This window comes from Anser anser (assembly GCF_964211835.1).
Source record: "Anser anser genome assembly, chromosome: 10".
Taxonomy (NCBI): domain Eukaryota; kingdom Metazoa; phylum Chordata; class Aves; order Anseriformes; family Anatidae; genus Anser; species Anser anser.
In genome coordinates, this window is record NC_139730.1 from 3040619 (window position 1) to 3057648 (window position 17030).

Sequence of the window (17030 nt, forward strand, 5' to 3'; positions counted from 1 at the left end):
TGATACCCTGAAGTCCTGTCCCTGGCATATGTGATTCATTGAGAAAAAAGCTTGAAAGCATCACTTTCAACATAACGAGAGCGAAGGTTGATAGAGCTGCAAAACACTGAAAGTTGGGACTTCACAGCGCTGCCAGACATCACAAGATCCTTGATGAAATGATGAGAGCTGGGAAAGCGGAATAAACTGCCGAGCGCCTTCCATTTTGGCCCCTTGTCATGTAAATAGGCTCCAATCTGCATGTCAGATCCCTTGGGTGAGCGAGCGTAATATAACATTAAAAATGAGGCAGCAAAGCCCCTAATGTGTGTGTTTTAGCTGTCTTTAAACAGGCAAAAAATATATGCTTGGAGGAGCTGGGGTGGGCCGAGAGGGCTCCTCGTTACCGCTCCGCTCCTAATGCAAAGAGGTGGCTGTCGGGGCTTCAAGGAAAGTACTTTAATGCTACATAAATATAATTGCTTCGATGAAATGTCTTTAGCCTCCTGAGGGAAGTTGTAGGCTGCCGAGCCTTTAGATATGAATGGACGACTCCGTAATTGCTATTGTTTCGGAGACACATTAGGAGGGCCTAATGCTGATCACTTCTGGCACGATGGCAGTCCCACGCACCACATCACTGCGGTCTGCGGGGCGGAAAACTGGCAATTGCTTCGGGACTGGAAGTTTCTTTCCTAATTAGATCGTGGGCTGGTGAATTTTACTTTTTTTTTTTTTCCTTTTCCTGCTGGGATGCAGAGCGAAGGCGTCGAGCTCTTTGCAATTTAGGCTTTGGATAACGAGCCTGAAGGCAGCGCCTCGGAGGAGTGCAGAAGTGATGGGTTTGCGGCTCTGGTTGGGGCGCTCTCCTGACTCTGACGGGGGCCAAAATACCTGGTTCAGATAAAAGGCCGAGGCGTGGGCACTCGGAATATTTTAGCTTTTTAATACTGATAAGGAAAACGTTCTTGTACATGGGGTATGCTCCCATCTCTGCATGCAGCTATGTTTAAAAATTGGGTTCCGGGCTACACGATAATTCCTAAAAGAGATTTGGGGTTGCCTCCTGGCCTTGGAGGCCGTAGGCATCACATGTTTCAGCTTTTCTGCATGGCACTGGGGCCAGAAAGGCTAGTAGACCGTTCTGGCCTGGTAAGCAGCCAGGTGGGAGCTGCAAGCCCTTACCCCATCCTAGCGATTGTGGCTTCGGATGCGTTTTTCCTGGGAGCCAGAGGAAGCCAGCTCCCGAGAGGCAGCAGCATGGCCAGGGGGACCGGCACAGCCTTTGGCGTGGGGATGCAATTCTCGTGCCCTCGGTCGGCCACGGGGCTGCTCCTCATCTTCCTGCCGATGTTTCCCCTGCAGTGTGTAGCCTCAAGTGGTAAATCTTGGTCCTACTCGGGATTCATTCTCATTCTGGAGATTTTTACGGCTTTCAGAAACCTCAACTGTCGGGTTTTAAAGACTGTTTTTTTCCCCATGGGCTTGTTGTTTTAAGGAAAGTGAGAGGAGTCGTGTAATCCCTGACATACAATAGACAGCCCCAGACTAATAACACACGGTTTTTCACAGCAAACCCAGTCCTGCCCGTGTAATCCAGCCTGCGTCCTGGCTTGCTGTTAACCCAGACGAACCATTACGTGACCGCTCCACATACAATGGCAGCTTTTTGCCCCAGAAAGGTGAGGAACGAGGGGCAGCGAGTCAAGGAAAATCCCAACTTAAATCGCCTTCTTGTGTCCTGGCAGCGCTTGGCTGAAATCCAACGACAATAAGGGCCCGACGTGCCAGAATTCGCAGGCAAATAACGCTTTTCCACCACAGCATCCCTGGGAGACTCCCCCCGGCAGCCGTCCTTGCTGCCACTCATCCCCCGGGCCCAAGGAAGCTGTTGGGGGGGTGGGGGGGGACACGACACGTCTCCGTGTTGTGACGGGGTGCGATGCAAACATGAGTGACAGGGTGACATTTTGACAGCTTGGCTTCAGGTTCCTCCCGCAAATGTAAATACGTTCATTTGAATCCAATTTACACAACCTCGAGTTTTTAATGGGGAGTAAATGGAGGATTGCTCAAAGGTGAATTGTGGGGATTTTTTTTTTTTTTTAATCTGGAGATAGTTGGGGATTCTTTTTATGGGTTTGGAGTCAAAATATCCTTAGCATTGTGGAGGTCGAAGTGGTTCCCATCCTCATTTGCTTCAATTACGTGTTTTTCCATCAAATTGCTTTGTTTTCTCCCAGCTTAATGCTAATCCCCATCTGAGTTGAGAGACGGGCAGCAATGAAGTTCATTAAATGTACCTATTGAGCAGCTGATAAAATTGAACCGCAGGCCCATCCTCCTCAAATGAAGGACTCTTAACCAGCCAATAGTCCATTTCATCTTTTTCCTGAGGGCTCTAATCTGTTGCTCTTTCTCACTCGGAGACCCGCTGTATTTTTGCCGGGGCGAAGCCGCTGATTGTCTCGTCAGGTGGGAGCGAGGGCGGCCGGATCACACCTCGAAGCGTGATTTATTCAGACAGGCTCAGCACCTTGGGGATTTCTTATTCCTCATTAGCGTTCCTGGGGCTAACTCCTCCCTGAGATTCGCGTGAGTAAAGCTGGAAGGTGCAAACTCCAGCCCCAGCTGGGCTCCTGGGTCTCTGGAAGGAACGCAGCCGGCTCTCCGGGGGTGCTCGTTTCTCCCCTATCTCTATTTGCTCAAGTGCTTGAGGCTTCCTTTGCAGTGAATTACCTGCTTTTGTCAAGCAAAGATGATCTCCATTTCGAGGTGGGTTTGTTAGGCCTGTAGGACAGGGCAGACGTTCACTGGGGTCAGTGGGGGCTGCTTTGGCCCCGTGCTTGAAGGTCAGCTGGAGCCTTCAGCTGGTGCCCATCAGCATCACTGAGATGACAGCAACACCTCAGGGGCCTGATGCTGAAGAAGTAAATCTCCTTAGGTGTGGCACGGCATTTTTGTTTGGGTCCTGTAGCCTGTGTCAGTTGCCTTCTGGCTGCTGGTCCTCGATGAGTTTCTGAAACCCTGTCTATTTAAAGAAATAAGAATAGCAAATCTGTTCCACTGCCTTTTTTTTTTTTTTTCCTTCTAAAATCTTTCTGTGCTCCTTGCAGTCCATGGCAGGAAAGTCTCTAGCAGTAACAAAGCGAGCCCTCTGTAAAGCAGCCAGGGAAGCTCCCCAGCACGCCTGATAGCATATGGGATTTTTGACCGCGCAGCGCTCCACTGCAGGGTCTGCAACTGGAGCAGGTGAGTTTTCTGAGCTAGGAGCTAGAAACTCTTAAAGCTTAACCACGGCGAGGAGGTACAGAGATCATGCAGACCTTGCAGCTGCGGGTGTTTGGCCTCTGGCTGCCTCGAGCTCAGAGGTGAGCCATGGCCTCCTGGCAGGGCGCTGGTTTCACCCCACGTTTTGTCCCTCTGTCCCCTGCAGCACGGGGCAGGTGTCCCCCCAGGGACGGAGGATGTCACCCAGGATTTCTAAGAAGAAATAGCAGATTGCTTACTCCTCACTCTGAGACCTGTGAATGCCCGTGATGGATGCTAATTAAGAATCTGCTTCCTTCTTCTCAGTTTTAAGTGAAAGGGTGGCAAGGTAAAGTGGCAGGCAGACCTCGTTTGTCTTAATGAGAAGGGTCAGGAGATTAATTGAGTTTTGCTTGGGAGCCTACCCCATGTTTGTTGGCAGGCATTTCTGCAGTGTGGGTGCACGGGGCTTTTCAGCAGGGTGCTGTGCCTACGTGGGATTTAGTGCCGATGGCCTCTGAAGTCTTCCTGAGGGAGAGACGCTTCAGGAGAAACCCAAGAGACTTTCTAGTAAGTGTGTCGTGACTTTGTAAATGATTTGGATAACCATATCGTGAATTTTGCAGCCTTTTCCCCGGGTGGCTGTGTTGCATACATGTCTGTGATACGTGCTGCGCCATGCGATGGTCACTTCGAAGCTTTGCTGTAGCAGTTCAGACATTTAGCCAGTGTACTTAGGAAATACCAGCAAAAAACGTGACTGTTTTTACATTCCAGACTCTCACCTTGTACTTACCACTTCTGAGGTTTGTTTGACACGATGCTGACATATTTACAGTGTAGTCTTACTGTATATAGATGGAGTAATCAGCCAGTCACTCAGGGCTGCATCAACCAGGCAGAAGTAAAGCTCCTTTTACTAGTTCACGTGCAGCTCCGTGCTGTGTGCGTAACCTCATTTCTCAAGCCTGTTTCCTAGGTATTGAACGTAGACCCGAGCAACACCTACTCCTTAATGGGACAGACTTCCAGCTGGCGTACATCAGCACAGCTCTAGCTGAGAACAGCCCCGTATCCACAAAGGAGGATGCCAAGATTAGCAAGGGAACGCTTGCGGGGCCAGCGAGGCAGGTGAATGCTATCACTGTCATTTTTCAGGGGGGACATGAAGGGATAGGAGGGGCAGGACAATGCCGAGACAGTCCAGAGCTCTGTTGCAGAGCTGATGTGGAGCGTGAAAGCCTTCAGCCTCTTGTTTGTGCCCTGCCTGGGGAGGAATTCAGACCTGCTCTGCTGGAGTCATTCATGCTTGTTCAAAGCCAGCATCAAAAGTTCCCATTCTATCTCGAAGCTTTTTAACGCACAAATGGTGAAAAGTTCATTAACTATTGCACTTAACCGACTTCAGTGCTTAAATGCTCTGTGTCTGTGAGCACTGAGAGCTGGGGGTACCTTTCAGGCTCTGTGAGGAGCGGGGATGTCACTGCCAGCTCTCCAAAGAGCCACGTCTGTGCTGGGACATAAATTCCGGTTGGCCCAGAATATTTTCATGTCATGCTCGATGGCCTGCGAGTGCTTTCTGCTCGTGCCTTGCTCCCCAGGTAGGTGGGCAGGATCAGGCCTTTTGGACGAGGGAAGCAGCGATGTGTTTTGTGCAGTGTGAGTGTGCAGCACCTTGTGTCACGGAGACGAACGTCTCTAAGGTCACCTGCAGATAAACCTTTGCTGTTTTCTTGCTTTTATGCACACCGTGTGTTCTGAGGCATTCAGCAGCTCTAACGATGCTACTTAGCAAAGATTTTACTTCTCCACCACGCACAGTGTAGTGGGGCTGGGGTAAGGACTGTTCCCTGGAGTGAACCTCCTCCACTTGGGGACGTTACTTGGGTACGGGGCACCTTGCCCTGAGCTGGACTTGCAGGCAGCTCATAGCTCTTTTCCCAGTACACGGCCAGTGTGCAGCTGGAGATCCAGGCAGTTATTTTCCATCCAGCCAGCCTTCTTTCCAACCTACTGCTACCCATGGGGAGAGAATTTTCTCCTTCCTCCGGGGCGCGAGACCGCATTGTTCCCAGCACCTGAGGCATGCAAAATCCCCCTTGCCATCCTGGAGGAAGGGTCCAGGGGAAGCCACGGCTGATTAGAGAGGCCAGAGCAAAACCCTGGCCCAGAAGCTCCCTTGTGTTACTGTGCAGGGAGGGAAATTGTCCCCTCTGAAGAGCAGGGGACAGGCGGCTGCGTGGCTGCTAGCAACACGCTTGTACTTTGGGTTTGGCCTGATGCAGGAGCGGCTTGGAGGGGAGCACAGCATTTCTCGGGCACCCAGCAGCGCTGAGCACCAGCACAGCTTCCCTGCTATTCCTAGCAGTAGTTTAACAGGCGATGGCACCCTGTGCCACATACCAGACCCCAGTGACCACAAGAACCCCATTCGTCCCCGGGAGACTGCACCGGACCCGGGACGATTGCTCTCTCCAGCTCGGTCTGCGTTCAGCCCAGCGGGGGGGGACACGTCCCTGGCTGGCCTAATGAGACCAGGCATGTGTGACATTTTTATGACTCCTTCCCGAGCTATTTCCTCCAAGTTTTTTAGTGCTTAAATTGGATTCCTCCCCCCACACCCCCCGGTGTTGTTGGCAAAGCCATCTGCAGACAGAGGAGCGATGCAGAGATAATGCTCGCAGGCGTGGGTCTGGCTGACTTCACGGCTCTTGCATCTTTCCTTCAGGGTTTCTCTGACTTTTTGCCAGGCAGGGACGCATCTCTCCGGGCATTTCCCGTGGCCCTGCACTAAGGGCTGCCCCCCAAGCTCTTCCAAAGCTTTGTCACAAGAGGTGTTTTCGCAGCAGATGTCCCAAATGAGCGTTTCCCAAGTTTTCTCACCCCACTAGAGATATTCTCAAGAGAAGCATGCTTCGGTTTTATAATGTAGATGAGCCTTCCCCCAGTGCCCCCCTCCAGTTTCCAGCCCTAAAAGCAGGAGGTGAATTCTGAGGCCTGAGGGAGGCACAAAAGCCTGGTGGAGTCCCGTGGCATTGTGCAAGGTGGGGATTTGCAATTTTAAGCAGAGGGCGAGGGAATCGTCCTGATAATTGTGTACAACACCTCCAGCACCTATAAATACAGATGTGTATTTATATAAAGCCTCTCCCCCCGTTCTGGCCGGGGTTGCCAGACCACCCTGTCCTGCACAAACAAATGAGGTAGAAAGTCCGAAATTCCATCCCTGCCTTTCGGGGCTTGTCTGGGGAATTCCTGAGTAATGGAGGTTGAATTGGGTCACAAGGGCAGCGGGGAATAAATCTTCAAAGGTTAGCTCTGGCATGAAGTCTCCTTTTTAGGCATGTCAGGGATTCTTTTGTTTTGCTTTGTTTTCGAAGGGCCCCCCCGGCCGGGGAACAATACCTCGCTGGGGCCAGGGCTGGCCGGGCACAGCCCGGGCAGCATTGTCTGGGGGGCCGGGGGAGGTGGGGGGGCGAGAAATGACATCTTAAAGAATGGCGCTTCTTCTTCTGGACACTTAGTAGATCAGTGTGCATTCAATTAACCCTATAAACCCTATAAACCATGCGGGGTCCAGGGAAAGAGCTTTTCAGGCATCAGGGATTGAAAGTACTAAGGGGGGGCGGGCTGCTGGGAGCCCTGTTTAAATAAAGCCCGTTAGGCAGGGGCAGGCTGGAGGGGGTGGAACAGGGGGATGGTTTTCTTCTGAAAATTAAATTTGAGCGTAGACTTCATGCCCTGGTCCCAGTTTTCTTTGCTTAAAGCCCTCGCGGCCCAGCTCAGGCTGGCTGTGTTGGTTAGATGCTCGATCAGAAGCTGGCTCCGAAGCAAAGGGATCCTGCAGACTGTCTTGGGTGGAAAAAAACAATCGTTGTATTTTTTTTCCCCCCCTCATATTTGTGCTTGACATTGAGTTATGTCCCAAGGCCCGGGCTGTAACAGCCTGTGGGACGTGCCTGACCTTCCTGAGTGCGTCTGATGGTCACCTGGGTATGAAAACATCAAAACGCTTCCGTGGAGGACTAAAATACCTTAATTTTTCCGGTCGTGTCCATCTAACCCTACAAAACGCTGCCACGTTTTGAAAACACAGTATTTATTCCTAATAATGTTTGAACAACTGTCAAATTTCGGAACTTTTGCTGGGATCTCCCCCCCCACCATCCACCCCAAAGCCCCGGAGGCGTCAGGGCGAAGCAGCACCCCTAGGATGAGAGCGAGATGGTGAGCAGGGAGCTGGGAGCAGCCAAACTTCACCCGCTGCATATGGATAACATTCACCTGGAGATATCCAGCCCATTTGTAGATATTAAACTAGACACAGTAATAAGTTCAGTATGTATTTCAATTTACTTTGCTGCAAATAGATTTAATTTACCAACTGCAGAGCTTTAGATGGAGCTGCCTGTATTCCTGCCATTTTATGCTGCGCCCCGAATAGCTTATATGTAAAGCTGTAAATTAATAGGCCTGTTTCTGATTTGTTGCACATATGACATGGACGTGCAAGTAAATTAACAGTGAAGTCTGAGTGTTGCAGAGTTTAATTATATTTGCAGATGAACTGGCATCTAATTCCTCTATCTCTTCCTCGTCGTGAAGTGCGTTGGAAATGCTTTTTCCCCAAAGGCAGTGGCATTTTGTACTGGTTTGAGAGATCCGTCGAATTTCCAGCTTGTCCAGGAGCTGCTGTTTGACTTCACGGTGCAGCCAGGCTGTGTGCAACCGTGGCTGGTGATTATTAAGCGACAAGCAGCAGTTCTGGCGATGCTATCACTTTTTGGACCTGGTATCGCTGAGGACTAGAAAAGCAACATGTGTCCTTGGGGCCTGCAGCCTCAGGTTGGTTCCTGGGGGGCTGCTGCATCGTGAGCCTTGCTGGGCTGCCGGTGCTGGCTTAGGGCAACGTGGTGGAGGTGGCTAATGTGGAGAGATGGCCTCGGCCTTGGAGAAGAGGTAGCAGCTGAGAGCCGTGCGAGTGCTCTGAGCTGTTGTTCCTTCAGGTGAGAGCGTCAAGATGGTGCAAGGTGACATTTTTCCCACGTTGATGGTTCAGGAAAGCACCCCAAGTCAGCCCAGCACCCATGTTTGCAGGGAACCTCTGTAGTGTCAAGACATCATTAACACTATCTCTGTTCCTTAAAAAATAGAACCAGCAGCTCTCCCCTCTGCCGTCCTTCACAGGCTCCAGTCCAGCCTTCTCGGAAGAACACACACCACTGGGCTTTCCCGAGGGCTGTGGTACCCATCTCCTCGGGGTTTCCAGAAGCGTGAGATTTTTGAGGACCTGGGCTACAAGGTCGGTGCTTGGTGGTGTTGCTCCCAGCTTTGGATTGTGTAGGTGCTTTACTGCTCCGCCGGACTGACACCGTGAAATCTGCCTCCATCCTTGGCGTAGGAGCAGCTTCTCTTGACCTCTGTTGAGCAGCAGGGATGAGATAATAGCACCTTGCTTTATTAGCTCCTTCAAAAATCATTCTGACAAAAGGAAGGGTTTGCTTTCTCACCGTCTTGCACTGATTATCTTTTACACAGCACTGCGCCCTTCCCTTAATTTATCTTAGAAGTAGCTTCTGAGGCAATCGCAGTGCACGTTGCATCCTAGGAAGAAATACTTTCCCTGAGCAAACAGGCGAAGAGTCAGCAAATACTTGGCGTCTCTTTTCCTGTTGTCACAAAACCGTGGCGTTCCCCGAGGTCGATTTGCGCTTGCTCCGGGCTGTGCTTTAACAGGAACACGTTTGGGATATGAAGTGAGGAAGCTTCTCAACAGCTTTTAATTGGAGTCGTTGCTTTTGCCGGGGCTGCGCTCATTTCCAGGGGATTCGGCAGGGAATAAGATACTGGATTCTGTTAATGCTGGCGGGGAGCGAGGCAGGTTTGCCGGTGCCTCCGAGGGGCTTTTTGTGACTCTGCTGTATGCTGGGAAAATGAGGATTTGATCCAGATGACACCGAGCCACGCACCGGGGCTGTGTGTATGAACGGGAATTTAACTTTGTGGCTGTCACTGCCGAAAAAAGAAACCTGGGCCGTGATGAGGGTTTGTAAGGGGAAACCGAGCTATTCCCCCCAGAGCTGCTTTCCTCCTCCATGCCTGGTTGCCAGTGGCTTCCTGCCTGTTGTTAGTTTTTCTTTTCGAATACAATTTAGTTTCTGCAGGCCAGTGGCTTTTAATGATTTCCTTTGAGTCCATGCATCCTCCGGAGCGGCCCTCTTCTCCCTTGACACTTGATGTGGGAATGTGTACATCGGTATTGTTACCTAAACAATACCCTTCAGGCACCGGAGCTGGGCCCGCAGATAAATCACGGATTAAAATGAAGCAGAGTTGCTTGATAAAAAGTCCCCAGTGTTCAGGCATGCAGGGAGCAAAGCGCACAGAGCCCAGGTAACGGCAAATTGTGCGTGTTGTCTGAAGAGCCGTGTAATTAATGAACAAGAAACCTGTTTATTCTGAAAATAAATGGCAGAGTTACTGTAATGCTTTGAATGCCGAATGAGGATCACCGGAGGCACGAGAGCCCTGGCAGCTCCAAGTCACATCTCGACCAGAAAGCTGGCTCAGGAGACGGAGGATCGGAGCATGCATTGCTTTTATAAAGAATACGGGACCGGCCTTCCTTCTAATAAACACCTCATTTATTTTCTCCGCCTCCTCAGCCATCCAGTTTGCAAACGGCGATGCGGACGGCACAATTAGTGGCTTCGATTCGGTGCACATGCCATTGCCGAGCAGGAAACAAGCACGCTGGGCACGAACACCATCAATCTTCGTTTCAGGCATGTGCGAGTGTCTGGCACTTCAGAGACCTCTGCAAACAGCCTGTACTTCTGCCCTCCCCGCTTTCCATCCCAATCTTGCCGCTGCTGTATTTCGGTGTATTACACCGGGATGCTTCCCTGTTAGAGCTGGGGGGAGGTTTGGTGGCTGGGGTTTTCGCCCCGGCCGTTTTCCCTGCGTGGAGAAACGCGCCCACGCGGGAGGCACCGCCGCAGCGGGCGCCGGCGAGGCTGAGAGCTGTCCCTTTAACCGTGCAGAGCATGTGGCTGGTTTTAGTTAGAGCTCTTTTAGCAAGTTGTCTCAGCACATCAGGGCCCCGCTTTCATCATGCCTGGCTCTTTTTTTTTTTTCCCTTTTGAGTCCTAGAAGTCAGAGGCCACGGCGGGGGGGTGACAGAAAGCAGTGACCTCTGCAGAAGCGGGGGACCAGATGGCCACTCCTCTTCCTCTGAGCCTTTTTCTCCTGGCCCCAGGGCACAGATCTGTGACCTTCGCTTTAGCTGAATGCCCAGACTGTGTGACTGGGGCTTTGACATGCTCTTTAATAGGCATACATTATCCCTCCGTTGCTAAAAGCCCAGAAAACTGGGTTCATTTAGACGGAATTTAAGTAAAACTGTTTGGATTGGTCTTGCTATCCCCTAGCTGCCTCCTGTTAAATTGTTGATCTTAGTGCTAATGAAGGGAAATGCACACACGGACGGGCTGGGGAGCGTTTTATTTTCATTTCAGTCTGCTCCTGCTTTGCAAAACCCGGTGCTGGTGACGGACGAGGTGCACGCTCGGCGCGAGCCCCCCGATGTGCCCACCCAGCTCCGGTGCTGGGACCCCCCCGAGCTGGTGGGGGCTGCTCTGTGCTCCCAGGTCTGGCTCTCCCATCGCTTAGTTAAACTTCTGATCAAGCAGAACTTGGGCTTGTAGCCTCTCACAGAGGCTGTAGGCACAAGGGGGAGATGTAAGCAGGAATATTTAAATCCTTCTCGTTCCCAGCAATTGGTCTGGTTTCGAAGTGGGAGCCAGGCTAGAGCATTGCAACGTGGTAGCACCGCGTGGTACCAAGCAGAGGGGCAGTGGGAATGGGCAAAAATCCCCCCTGGGGAGAAGGGTTAGCACTAGATTATCTGGAAACGGAGAAAAGAGAGAAAATATTTCCTTCTGCTTGAGTTAGAAGTCACCGTGCTTCTCCCCAGTACCCACGTAACCGAGAAGTTCACCCGATATTTCTGCCTCATCCTGTAGCTGTTACTAGAGGAGGCCAGGCTCCTGTTAGAGCAATTTGCTTAATGGTAGCTGTGCTCTTCAGGATTGTCCTCAGGAGGGACGCGAAACGTGCTGGCTTTCAGCCGAAAGGAACCTCAGAGGTGCGTGTTTCTGCTAATGACCAGCAACCATCGCCGCCGCTCGGCCACGGCTGGCCTCCAACCTCTGCCAGGCAAGCGGATGCTGAGGAGGGGCTTTATTAATGCCTACCATTTCCGAAGGGTTAAGCACATGAAAGTTATTCAAGGAATTTCCTTTTTCGGGGCAGACCTAGGGAGGTAGGTATAAGCAAAGGCCAATTCAGCCCCGCTGAAAGTGATGGATGCAGTTCCCTTTGAAGTCCCCGGGAGCTGCACTTCCTCGCTGCACGGCTGAATTGAATCCAGAGGTCTTCAGCTGTGAATCCGTAGCCACGAAACACAGTTTGGCGACATCTGCCATGGTTCATGAGCTACCGAAGGTGGGAAGGGGAGAGCAGAAAGCCGCTCGGAAGGCTGGTGCTGATGATACCGGAGGTTTCGCTTGCAGCTCGTGTTCCTGTTTTCAATTAAATTAGAAAGTATTTGTGGATGAAGTGACCCATTAGTTGGGTAATAACACTACCTTATCACGCCTGCTTATCAGTATTAGTTATGCACTATAAAACCCGTAGCAAAGCCCTTGGGGGAATCAATTAAATTGAACCGGGCAGCTTGGGGCGTGCGCGCGGCGGAGCTGTTGTGAGATGCGGGGCGCGTTTGTACACCAAACTGTTGCAGGTTTCGGGGAGCCGGCGTTGCTGAGCTGCACGCCAGCCCTGCCTGGGAGCTGTCAGCATCACACGTCTTTGTTGCCTCTGCCAATTCTTCGCCGAGCGGGAGAAGCAGGCCATAAATTTGCTGATTATGTGCATTTAGGCAGACTAGCTCCCTTAATGGCCTTTATGACGGCTGCAGCCGCCAGTGATGGAGTTTTGCATCCCCGGCTTCTAATAGCGGATGGTTGCTTGCTCATGCCGTACATCCCATTAAATAAATCTGAGCCTATGGTAAATGATTGCCGATATTAAACTGCAGAGGGAGAGATTAAAAATGTTTTCCCTGTCTGCTTGGAAGCCTTGGGAGGGCTTTGTTCAAGCATTTTAATTATTGTTCTTTAAAGAGGAGATAGGAAATACTTGAAGAAATAAAGTCTCGTCTGTTTCTACTGGTGTCTGAGCTGAGAAGCTCAGGTAAGAGGAACCTGGTTTAATGACATATCAAATAGAGAGCTAGGTCTCATCCGATCCCTCTTTGAAACACTGCTTGGCAGCAATCAGTGCCCCGTCTGCTTGAATCAGTTAATTAGACCTTATAAAGTATTTAGTCTGCGGTGGCACGGGGAGCTCTGGTGACCGCTCACCTGGAAGGAGCTTCATTTCCAGGTAAAAACTCCCAGTGTAGCGATTGAATCTGCTCACACTTCAGCTAGAAAAAAATGAAAAAAAGAGGGGGGAACGGCGTTTTCCTGAGTGTTTTGGGGCCGCAGTGAAAGGAAAACCATGGTGGTTTGCACCGTCCATTAGCGCTGTCGCCCCTGGGGCTGCGAAATGGCCGCAGCCGGCTGGGGCTCAGCTCCGAGCATCCTCCCGGTGCTTTGAACCCGAGGAGCCGTCACACCTCGAGGTCAGGCGAGGGGCCCCGGCAGCGGGCAGGGGCAGGATGTCATTTTGTCATTAGCCGGGCTTCAAAGGCAGGCAGGCGGCGGGGAAGGGGGGGTGAGGAGCTGCGGGGTCGCGGGGGCTGCGAGCCCCCTGGGCCGGGCTCGCCGCTCACCTGGCACCCAGCTGCTGCGGGGCGAGAAAGCCCGGGGGAATGGGGGGCCCGAGGAGGAGGCCTGGGGAGCACCACGGGGCTGGTTTTGGGGTGCAGGGTGTGCTCTGCTTAGTGCCACCAGGATGGTGGTGCTGGGAGCTGGAGTTCGAGCTGTGTAGTCCCCTGGGAGCGGTGCTGCCTGATTTGTTAATGGGGTGCTGCACGCGTCTTGGAGGTGGTTTTGGCACGATTTTGGCTTGCTGGGGGTGCTCCCGTTGGAGGCTGGCGGCAGGGTTCAGTGCCCTCATGCTTGTGCATCGAGGCTTTAAGCTTTCCTGAATCAGCTCCGACCCCGAAAAATCAGAGGAGTGGGTTAAAAACAACAAGATTGCCAGCAGGAAAAAATCCCCCTCGTTCTGGGGACCTGTGACTTCGCACCACACACCCATCCAAGCCGAGGTCCACCTGCAGATCCCCGCACGCGAGGTGAGATCAAAGCACACGTGTTGGCTGTGCCACTGGCTTCTGGGCTCAGACGCTCTCCGACCTGTCCCGACCAAAGCCGAGGGGCTCAGCGCTGGGTGTCAGCCGCCCGCCGGAGCCAGCAGAGGCACGGCACCGCTCTGCCTCGCGAGCTCCTTCCATCCTGCAGCCCGATGGGGCTGGCGTGCTGGCAATTAGGATGTTTGCTGCCACTTCTCTGGGCACGGCAATGCATATTCATCAAATACGTAAATTAACGCATTAAGCTCTTTGCATAAATCTGGGTACGAGAGGATGACGGGGACGGATTGCTGCAAGAGCAGCGCTGGAAACGATTCCCCGCTTAGCCAAGTGGCACCAGGATCCCGCCCGCACTCCGTGGGTGCTCCGGAGGTGGAGAGCAGGACCTCGTTTGGCTTAATTAGCGCCAGAAGTGCAGGCAGGAGCAGGTTTACAGCTGGGTTTGCACAGCCAGCTCTCGGGTGGCCACCCCGTGGGCTGGGGAGGCCGATGGGTGAGGACTTGTCCTTGGAGGGAGCGGAGCTGCCCGTGTGCCCGGTGTCCCCGGTGAGTGGAAACACACAGAAGGTTTTTTTTTGGTGCTTGCTCTGGGTGTTGAGCTTCCAAACGAGCCCCCGGCACATCTGGTGCTACCACAAGGAAAAAGCATAAGACCCGTAACCTTTGCCTGCAGTAGCTTAACAATACCTCCGAGTATTGCTTCAAATACATATAATAAGTCTGAACTAATAAAGTAACGAGTTTATGGGCTTTTTAAAGATTTTACTGGATAAACGGAGGGCCTAATAACACGATTCGATTTCTTAATGTAAACACTGTATTTGCCGGGGCCTCTTAAAATATTCCGAACTTTAACTGCAGGAGCTGTGGCGTATGATTTATACTTCTGGCTGCTGGAAGCTCTGGCTTTCATTATCTGTATGCGCCGCAAATCCAATTATGTAATATCGCCGAGATAAGGCATGTAATGTTTCACGTCTAATTGTTCTAACATGCAAATTCGTCCCGTGCCGGCGTACGGTAGGACAAAAGGCGAGCGGGGGCTGAATTTCAGGAGCGTGCGTTACGGCGTCGGGCTCTGTGCAGGGTTTGGGGGGGAGATGGGCAGCGTACAGCTGCCGGACGCTTTGTTGGGCTGAGCGTCCCGAATCCTCTCTGTCCCTACAGGGGCTGTGACTGTCCCTGTGCTCCAAAGCGAATGGGACAGCCAGAGTCCCAGGTGTCCTTCCTCTGCCTGTGCAGATGGCTGGGGTACTGGCGTGCGTGCCGCCCGTCCTTGCCTGCCCCTTCTTTCCAGCCTTAGATATTATTATCTCCATCTCTGAAGATCTTTGTTAGGACGCTGTGAGCGTTCCCGGTGCTCGTCCAAGGCTTGCCCTTTGAGTTGTCTGCGTCCTTGTCCCTTCCTACGCTGGGGTCCCTCCGTGCCGGGTGCCACGGGCAGGGCAGGCGAGAAGGCAGGGCTGGAGGCGCTCCCCTCTCCTTGGCACAGCCTCGGGCTGCCACCAAGGAGCGAGTCCTGCCATCGGGAGGGTCTTGTCCCCTGGGAGACCCCACCTTCCCCGTGCACGAGGGTCCCTGGGACCAGTACGGGTGCATGTATCGATGCTCACCCCCGTGATGTGAAGGGCTGGCAGCAGCCCGCTGTAATTTAGGGGTCTTCTGACCTTTGGCATGGGCTTGAAGGCTGCTTGGGACCTCCGCGAGGCAGCGGAGAGGGGACACGTGTGGCTTTGTGGCTGCTGGTGGCAGCTGGAGATGGTCAAAAAGCTGACTTTGGGGGGGTAAGATTACTACTGCCCATGGTGGAGCTGGCTGGGGGGACTAAAACCATCCATTTAAGCAACTCCTGGGGTTGTTTTGGCCCAGTCCTCTTGCATGCACGCCCTTGTCCTGCAGGTCTCACGGGGAGAGCTGCCCCGTCCCCGGCAGCCTCCCGGCCCTGGCTCTTCCTTCTGCCCCTGCCAGGTTTCGGTGCTGCCGTGGTGCCGGTGACACGGTGACACTGTGGGGCTGCGGTTCTGGCCCCGCCGCTCGGCTCTTTAGATGAAATTTCCCACTAGCCATCTTACGGCCACCGGCCATTGTGCTCGGGATGTGAATAGGTCCCTTTCAACCTTGTTTTATTCATCATCAGCAAAGCATGAAATTACAGTGGAAATGCTAATAGATTTCCTAACAACTTGGTATATCTACGTGGGTGAAAGTTATTTGTTGACTAATTAGTAAGGTAATTGTTTTATGTTTTATGGAGGTCAGGTTGCTGTTTTAATGTAGGTGGTGCGCGCTCTTCGAAACAAGGCTGCTTTAACGAGGCAGCAGCGGTTTTTGCCATCCTAAAGGGCTGCGGGGCAATGTTATCTCCCCAGGAGCTTGTTCCCAGCTGTCTGCCGTGTGCCAAGCTGGGATCTGAGTCGTGATCCAGGCCAAGAGCAAGGGGCTTGGAGCTTCTCTTGGACCTACGGTCGGGCGTTTGCTTGTGGAGCCCGTAGCAGAATTCGGGGAGTATTGAAGCTGGAGCAGCGCTGGGCGTGATGCCAGCCGGCTGTCTCGGCGCTGAGCTCTGCAAACTGGTCAGAAGTGGGGAGGAGAGGGGCTGGTGTCGCTCAGAGCCATGCCTGGGGAGCGTGAAGCTGCCGAGGATGGGTGAGAGATTTTGGAAACCCGACCGTCTCGATGACACGGACACCCACCCCGTGCTCCGCTTCCCCGCCTGCTTTTGGGTTTGGAGCCAGGGGGACGGAGCTGCTCCTGGGAGCAGGGACGAATCCTGCAGGGGTGCTCAGCTTCCTCTGCCACCGTGGAAGGGGCAGGCTTCTGGGCTCCCAGAACTGCTCTTGAGCTTTGAGCCCGCTGATTAAAACCGTTCGTGGCATTAAAAAAAGCATTTTGCAGAGAGAAAGGAAACATCTCTCCTTCCTGGGGTTTGTGATTGACTGTAGGAGTAACTCGGCCTTGGGTTTCTGCGGCATGAAGTCTTTTCCCTGGCTTGATTTATGCGATTTAAAAAAAGTTTGCTGCTCTCCTGCTCCTCAGCAGCTTTCTGCCCCCTGGTTTATGAATTTGCTGTTGTTTCCCACCCTGGATTTAGATGTCCTAAAAGATACCGGCGGGTGGACGGAGGCAGTAGCGGGCTGGGGGGGAGGCTCCTCCTGGGTGATTAAGCCGTCTTGCATCGGATATTTTTTCCCTTCCGTGTTCCCCCTGTTCATCCTCCTAATTAGGGCTTCCCGGTAATTATCTGACTTGGCCAACGCTGCCCTTTCTCAGTCGACTCAGCCCCGGAGCTGTGATACGAGGCAGTGGTTTTGTGCCTCTCCTCGCTCATCCTGCATGGGGAGGGGGCCGGGATTAGGGTTAGGGTTAGGGATAGGGTTAGGATTAGGGTTAGGGGTCGCTTCCTGGTGCTGCTCTGGGTTGGCAGCATCACAGGGAAGACTGCGAGAAAGATTTTTGCTTGCAGACAGCCTTTTCTGTGCTG

At 52.7% G+C, this 17030-nt stretch overlaps 1 protein-coding gene across 4 annotated transcripts in view; it reads left to right on the forward strand.

Moving 5' to 3' along the window:
• Positions 1-17030, forward strand: part of IGDCC3 (immunoglobulin superfamily DCC subclass member 3) — a 91044-nt gene that overhangs the window by 20549 nt on the left and 53465 nt on the right. Inside the window, exon 1 of one of the 4 annotated variants that reach the window (XM_083849967.1) lies at positions 1899-3231. The exons of 2 other annotated variants lie outside the window; for them this stretch is intronic. In XM_083849967.1, the coding sequence (XP_083706093.1) occupies positions 3180-3231 (52 nt within the window). In that variant the 5' untranslated portion in view covers positions 1899-3179. Of the gene's footprint in view, positions 1-1898; positions 3232-3302; positions 3799-17030 lie in introns of those variants that run through there. One more of the 4 variants, XM_083849968.1, reaches the window with a different exon arrangement.